The following is a 7,952-nucleotide window of genomic DNA, read 5'->3' as shown; positions in this document are numbered from 1 at the left end:
GATGGATGGATGGATGGATGGATGGATGGATGGATGGATGGATGGATGGATGGATGGATGGATGGATGGATGTTAGAAACAGTTTCACAGAGGCACAATTTCCTTTAGCTGAGTTGATAATCCCACTTGATACCCTCTTCCGCAGAATAAATGTTTGCTGTGGAGTTAATAGATCTCACTGGTCTGTCCTGATGATTGTAGCAGCTTGACACTAGGGGAGGAGGAATTTGATATGTTTTCCTACAGGCAAGTGTCTCAGACGGAAATAAGGTGGGGGTGGGGGGGTTGGATGCAGGAGGGAGCGAGTGCACGAGACAAGACATGGGATTATCTCTGCGTGTGATACTCAACACGGAGCACAGCAGGACCACCCTCTCAGAAACACAGAAAGCAAACATACATCAACTTTACCAGCAGTATTTCTTCACAAGAAGGACATGCATAATAAAACATAACATAAACACCCAGCTATAAACTATAAGTGCAAAAAATGAGGCAGACTATAAAAAAACACAAAAGGCAGAATGTCTACAACTAGATGCTTATGTGTTTTAAAGAACATTTTGGCATGGACCAGAAACAAGTGGTCAGATTTGGCTCCGTAGAGCTGACAGATTAGAGTGCCATGTGGAGGGAAACTCTAAATTGGCTGCCACTGTGGAATTACCTGAAGCTAGGRAGGGAGATGGATCAACAGTAGATCCCACTATCTCTTCATAAATACAAAAATCCAAACAATAAAGCCCGTATGCATATAATGTCATGTCCCTCTTAATTTCAATCTGGCATCGTACCTCAGTGTGCGGTTTCTCTGACAATGAATGATATCTATGTGGCCCTGAGCATAAAAGCACATTTCCCAAGGTCAAAACCAGCATTTTTGCTTTACTGCTCAGTATCAAAGCAAACATATGAGCCAGTGTTATTGGGAGGTGAACAGAAATCTGATAGTAACCAATAAAGCTTTAACTAAACAGCCTCCCACAGATGGCTGTGCGAACAGAAGCAGATTATGAGAGGAAACAAAGGTGATGTGATTGGAAACAGAACTGAGGCGCAGGTGAGTGAAATCGCTCACTGTAATAAATAAATAAGTCACATAAGGTAATCAACCTCAGACAAACAAATAAATAAATAAATAAATAAATAAATAAATAAATAAATAAATAAATAAATAAATAAATAAATAAATAAACGCCGCTTTCCTCCAGAGGCCTTCTCCTGGTGGTTCTTGTTCCATCATTGTACAAATTGATGTACCGGTTTCAGAACCACCACCAGCATCAGCATCATCAKCAKCAGCAGCAGCAGCAGCAGCAGCTTACCTTGCATCCGAACATGAGAGACAGGGTCCGGTTGCTGCAGATGAGCTTACACTGGCACATGACCGGAGAGAGACACTTTAGGTTCCTAACGGGCAGAGACATCAGTCCGGAGCCTCACGGCTCAGTCCACCGCAGCTCGTCCGTCCGTCGGGGAACCACAGCCAGAACCAGGACACGGTGAGCAGCGCGCGCGCAGTCGCGGGGGGTTAGGTGGAGTGGATGAGGGCCAGCTGTGATAACCGTAGCTCCTCTCGGGTCGGGAAAAAAAATCACACAAGTAACTTCAGGGGTATCATTTTTGAAAGCCAGCGTGTACACATGTTGCGTAAAAGGTTCCTTGTCGTTCACGGTCTGTCTCTCCTCCTCCGTTTTTGGTTTACCGTAATGCTCGGACAGAACGCGCGCGCAACTCGAATCAGAAGCCGAGGCCGTGAGACGTCTTGACAAGAAAAGCTGATTATAAATACAAGCTTGCCCTAAAAAAAAAACAATGACAATAAAAAACATTCTAGTTAAGGAGGTGGAGGTGGAAATACAATTTAAATGTCTCCATTAAAGTGAGTATTTCCTGCTCTGTAAGCGCCACGTGCAGCAGGCGGTGTGACTACTGCGCCCCCTGTTGGATCATTAGAGAAAAACAAGCCCTCTGGAGCTGTCCATGGTGCTGAAAGAGGGAGAAACACATCCATCCTATCTGTCTCACTGACAGGATGTTTTTTTTCTACCTGTCATCTTTTACATATGGCAGCAGTTTATAAATACTTCCACAGGCAACCAAGATCTTTTGTTTTTAATTTGCACTATATCAATCACTACAATTTTGCATTTAATGCTGCTTTGCAGGCAGGATGGAATCAAACAATAAATCAAAGGGTTTAAATGGGTATTGTGTTATTTATTTTTTTCCATTAGTTTATTGTGGCAGTGACAACAGTTTTGTTGATTAGACAGGTGTGCAGAAAATTACATGTAACTTTATCTTGACAAAACAAAAAAAAACATTAATAGAGGCAAGCATTTGCTGAAATGTCACCTGAGAAATGACAGATTATAGCCATTTTTTTGGTCGAACCTTGAAAACAGCAGAATCTCAAGCAATTTCTCAAGTATGTGTTGTGAATGACAGCCAGCTACTAGCACTAGCAATTTCAGCTCAGTGTCTGTAAAAATCACTGAGTCCATCTGGAACTGGGTTGAGTCTAAAGTTTAGTCACTTCTACTGTAGATGATACAACAAACTTAGAGTTTTATTGAAATATGTTCAGTGGTTTATGAGATATTTTGCTAATGGCACAGAGAAACAGGCACCTTTTTCCTTTGGCTGCAGGTGATAATAAAAAGTTAGATACAGAATAATATACAAGATAATGTTTTCTTCTAAGAGGTTAAAAGTGCATAATTAGCCAAAATGAGCATTGTTTCCTCAAGGATAATTGTCTCGTTTAATTTTCTTATTTTCAATATTTTTTTAATTAATTTGTTTTTTTTTACTTTAGTGCTACCAAAAACAGTTAGTTTCACTTTTAATAATTATAATAAGTTATTCTTATTTAGTGATAATCTTTCTTGCTTTTAGCCAAATTATTATGCAGCACATATGCAGGAAATTAAAAGGTTTTCTTTGTTTAGGCTTTAGGCTTTAAAGTGATTATTTCTATCAAAAGAGTTATTAAAATATCACTCTAGGCTTTTATATTTAAGGTTGAGTTTAAGTGTTTTGGATTTTTCTAGTAAGTTAAGGCAGCTAAGACTAGATGATTCAACATTTTGTTTGACAGATTGTGGAAGTGTTCAGTTCATGACTGTAAAAGTCTGTATGTTGTGCTTGAAAATAATTTATTTCAAGTATAAAAGCTTGACTTTTGCACAACTGCAACACCACAATTTCTCCGTCAGCTTGTAGGCGTGAGCTGAGCAGGTAGGTTGACGAATTTTACTGATCTTTATGGAAAAATTGAAAGGACGTTTTCTAAAAGGGGGCCTCTTGAACTTCCTCCTTTGTTCCTCTGTGTTTTGCGCTGCCTCGGTGAGTCCACAGGGTGGAGTGAGAGAACCAGGTAGGCTTRATTTAAATATTGTGCATTCATCTCAGCACCGACTGCGGCGCAGAGCTCACAGCTCCCCCCTTTAAGGTGATGTCAGCTCTAAAGTCGAACCCACAGACCAATCCTAACAGACCTCCTGATTGCTTTTATTAAAAAAGAAGAAGAAACACCCTATCAGTGTGTCAGGGGATATCCTGGAAAATCTGCTTGAAATATACACAGTTTTTAAATCACCAGAAGGAGAATAAGGTTATAAAAGAAGCAGAATAACAGATAATCATGATCTACTAAGTCAAAACCTGTTTTCCACATTTTTAAGTTGTGCTATTTGCAACATTTAGTTCCCCTATAGAATAAACATGACTGCATACATGTGAGTGGATTTATTTGAGCTAAATCAAAGGGTAGCCTCAGTAACCCTCGATACAGTAAACTGTAATTTACAGTAAAGGGCTTTCCCCTCCAGCTGAACATTATGTAAGAGCGAGAGTCACATGGAAAACCTGAACTGTGCGGTGCTGAGCTGAGCATTACCATCCCAGTGCTGCATGGTGTGAGAGAAAAGACACAGTCAACCCCAAAAAGAGTGTTTCCATGACAACATCTGCAGGAGGTGGCTAACAAAGCTCACCAGCAGATGTTTGGTCACCGTTTGCACAGCAGCACTGCCTCCGTAGCATTTTTTTTTTGTTCCCGCATGAAAAGCAAAGCAGKGGTGTCGAATCTCATGGTTAAAAACTTGTGATGAAGATGATATGGGGAGGGAGTGTGTGTGGGGGGGTAGTTGGCTTTTAAAAGACAGCAGCTACACAAAATGTTTGTCACTGGGAGGACCCAAGGAACTGGATGCGGCCGTTTTCTCTGTTTACTCCTGCAGCTTTTTTTCTAAGCTTTAACAGCCACCACTGAAAGGTTGAGGACAGAGTGATGATGGTTTTGCTCTTGTTCCTCTGTGTCTTTATGTGTTTGTATGGTCGACGGAAAATCTCACAAATCCCTGATCAGATTGAAATGAAACCTTCAGAAACTGAAATAAAACGAAACTATGAGAAATGTTTCTAGTTTAACCTAATTAATGAGCTAATTTTTGAACYAAAATTAATTGGAGTTGCAGCTGAGCATTATCCCTAACACATCATTTGAGTGCAACACAAAAATGACCATTGGCTATTTAAATCAATTGTGATGATCTTTTAGCAAAATACATTTATTGCCAAAAGATGGATTTTAAAGAAGCTCTCATGAAGTAATACTTTGCTGAACATCTACACTTTTTTTACCTTTTGGACTCTACCCAATTCAAGATGGCCAGTACAGCTAATCTAACTACCGGTAGACAAAAATACTAAAAGTGCCCTGATACCAGTTTTTCCTCAAACTGAGAGTAAATACTTCAAATTGGGTACTGAGTACTGATACAGAGTGCTTGCTGAGTTAGAACCTAAGCATTACACAATGACTTTAAAGACACATTTTTTATAAAACGTAGAACAATATGACTCCTTATAGATCTTCAGCCCCACTGACTTGATTAAATCAAACATACAGCATGATATATATTGTTTAAACATTTATAAATAAAAGTAATAATGTGGGTTTTTTTTTTTTCAACTTAAACATGGAACTGACAAACGTTTCACTTGAAATGTAAACTGTAACACGTTCAATGCAGTATCAACAMCAGTATCGTTATTGTGAATTAGCTTATAAAAATGCTGGTATCTGGCCCAATCAGTGCACAACTAAACATGGCTTTATTACAGATATTGAGCTAGAGTTTGGCGTGATAGTAGCTGACAGTGGTTGACTACACAAACTCTGAGCACAAACTTGTCATGTTTTATGAACTTAACACTGCTGGCAGTTTTGCATTTCACAATTATTCTGCATTAATGTGATGCTATTCCTGCTGGACGTGTCCTAGGCCTCACCTGATGTGCTACAGCTAGCTGCTGCTGTCCTTATTTTTTTCCTTGTAAATAACCTTTGAGTCCTAAAAAATATTTGCTTATTTAGAAATGGGCAATTTAAAGGTTTAAAACAAAATTGTATGAACTGCTAGGAAAGTTGAAGAAGGTTTAAAGAGCTATCTACGACAGGTTTGATGTTATTTTTTCATGCCCTTTCCAGAGAACCCCACTTCAAAAGATCTAACCTATTGCCTTGAACAACAAGCGTCTGGCAGCCTTGGCACTCATAGTTAAGATTGTGTAACTAAAAACACCTGAGATCTTCCTGAGGCATATGTGAYCATTTTAGTCTGTTACATTTAAGAAACACTAAAAATGAGACAGGCTTGTCTTCGGGAAGGGTGGATGTTTTTTTTTTTCAATTAGTGGGTTGGGGGTTTAATTCTCAGCCACTGCAGTGCGTTGTAGTGTTCTATACCTCCCACTGATCATTGATACACTTTTGGTGCATAAGTGCTGTATATACACTAGTGTGTAAAAATAAGTAATAGAAAGGACTGCACAATGACAAATTCTAGCAGTACAGTAACTGTGAATCAGTCACTGTTAAGTATTCAAGTGCAAAACATGCAATTTCTTCTTAAGTGCTGTATTCAGTTTTACTCAAAGGAGCTCTACAATAACTTTAAGAATAAAAAAGTTAATTCCTTTCAGAACCTTGGACAGCTACTGTAAATAATTACAATAAATAGAAAAAAGGCCTAGTTTGTAACCAGAATAATTTCTAGTTTTAGTAATCTCAGAATGTCAGAAAAATATTACAGGGCTTGTGATCGTTAAAAAAATGTAACATTTATTTTAATTAGTCAGAATGAAATTATGACCAAAACAGTTTTAAAATAAAATATGATTACAGTGGATCCTAATGCCTTAGCTTTAGAGCAGTAACAGATAAATTTGCAGCACTCATGTCTTTCTACAGTTAAACTTCAACATTTCACATGAGATATTCCAGCTTTTTGTCTCCTGCAAAATCAGCCAGCTGTGTAAATTCTTACAGGCACATATGGACCCATCTCCAACAGAGATGACTGGGAGCGATGCATTATGCACCAACTATGGTGTGCACGTTTCAGCTTTAACATACTAAGGATGAAAAATGCATTGCTTCACAAATGCACTTTCTTAAAACTCAGTTTTTTTTAGTGATGCTTTTGCTTGGTGGCAGGCATTAAATGGTTAACTTGAGTTCTTGGGRATAATTAGTAATGTCAATCTCTAGTCAGGAGAGATCATTTCCACTGTAATCACAAAAACACTCCAATGATTCTGTTGTTGTGACGAGCAGCAGCAGCAACTGGGCTGAGTAGTTCTCCATCACAGACTGTTTCCACCGCAGCTCCTCCCACATTCAAAACCAGCCGTAGTGTGCCAGCTTCTCTCCTCTAATATTCTAACAGGTATAGCAGTTAAAAATGTGGTCAAATGGTGATTGAAGGCTATTAAGGTGACAGGTCAGAAGATTTGGAGTTGAGCTCTGTGAAAAATGTTATAAACAATGAATATTTTACCTGCAGTAGATAGCTCTTTGGACAGCCTCAGTTTGGAGAAATAAGGCTAAAGGCTAATCTCAGTTAGCTCATTGTTATTTACATACACAGTATTTAAATGACCATTTTAAATTACTAACACTTACAATGGCTCTTGTCAATRTGACCAGAATTAAACTTTATTATTTCAAAATAAAGTTGTTCAAAGAGCTATTGTTTTGGCTGTTTTTGGTTAGTAAAAAAATAAATAAAAATAAAATAAGGACTCAGAAAACAGCTCATCTGGGATTTTATTTGGGCTCTGCACACAGCAGATCTGTACAATCTTTGAACAAAGAATCCAACTTATGCTATTGAGAGAAAGGCTTTTATATAGCTTCTGCTAACATATCACTGACAACAATTAAATACAGTTAACACACATACAAATAAAAACATCTGACATGTCAGATCTGTTCATTGGTCACAGTAACACTTCAATCACACAATCTTTAGCTCTGAAGAATCGTTTAGCTCCCTAACAAGCCACTTTCTGCATGGTCTTATTGCTCCTTTTTGTGCTGTCTACAACAGGTAAGATATTTTTGTTCTTATTCTTTTCACACAATGCCACCTCAAATATCCACTTTCAACACGTTCAATAACGTGCCAATTAACTCAATAAACGTCTGCAATGTTTCATCCTGGTTATGTTGTAAATATAGTGAGATTGGGTCCTGCATCAAACTTTGATTTGAGTTTAAATTAAGTCTAAATTTTATTATTTCTTTTACTTGTTTAATGTTAGGCTCCTTAGTTATTGGTATAAATGTAGTTATTTAATTTGATCCTCTAGAACAGTGGTTCTTAACCTTTTTTGAGGTACTGAACCCACCAGTTTTGTATGCGCATTCACTGAACCCTTTTCATTGATAAATAAAATATATTTTTTTCCAAATTCAAGACAAAGGTGTATGTTTTTTTACTGGTGTATAAAATGAGCCGTGCATGAACATCACCTTGCTTAAAGAACAAAACCAACACAGTGCATGAACTCACAACAAATTACAGTATGACTTTATTCTGGCCCCCCAAACAGATTTTGGCCCCATAAAAAATTTCAGGCCCCCCAAAATATATATA

The 7,952-nt window shown here is 38.0% G+C and overlaps 1 protein-coding gene across 3 annotated transcripts in view; it reads right to left on the bottom strand.

Annotated features, from left to right (window-relative positions):
- dlg4a (discs, large homolog 4a (Drosophila)) overlaps positions 1–7,952 on the bottom strand; it is a 92,130-nt gene that overhangs the window by 60,911 nt on the left and 23,267 nt on the right. Inside the window, exon 1 of one of the 3 annotated variants that reach the window (XM_014020637.1) lies at positions 1,326–1,890. The exons of the other annotated variants lie outside the window; for them this stretch is intronic. Coding sequence (XP_013876091.1) covers positions 1,326–1,427 — 102 coding nt within the window. The 5' untranslated portion in view covers positions 1,428–1,890. Of the gene's footprint in view, positions 1–1,325; positions 1,891–7,952 lie in introns of those variants that run through there. 3 annotated transcript variants of the gene reach the window in all.

Source organism: Austrofundulus limnaeus, unplaced genomic scaffold (assembly GCF_001266775.1).
Source record: "Austrofundulus limnaeus strain Quisiro unplaced genomic scaffold, Austrofundulus_limnaeus-1.0 Scaffold261, whole genome shotgun sequence".
In the NCBI taxonomy this organism is placed as follows: domain Eukaryota; kingdom Metazoa; phylum Chordata; class Actinopteri; order Cyprinodontiformes; family Rivulidae; genus Austrofundulus; species Austrofundulus limnaeus.
This window is presented reverse-complemented; position numbering and strand designations above follow the sequence as displayed.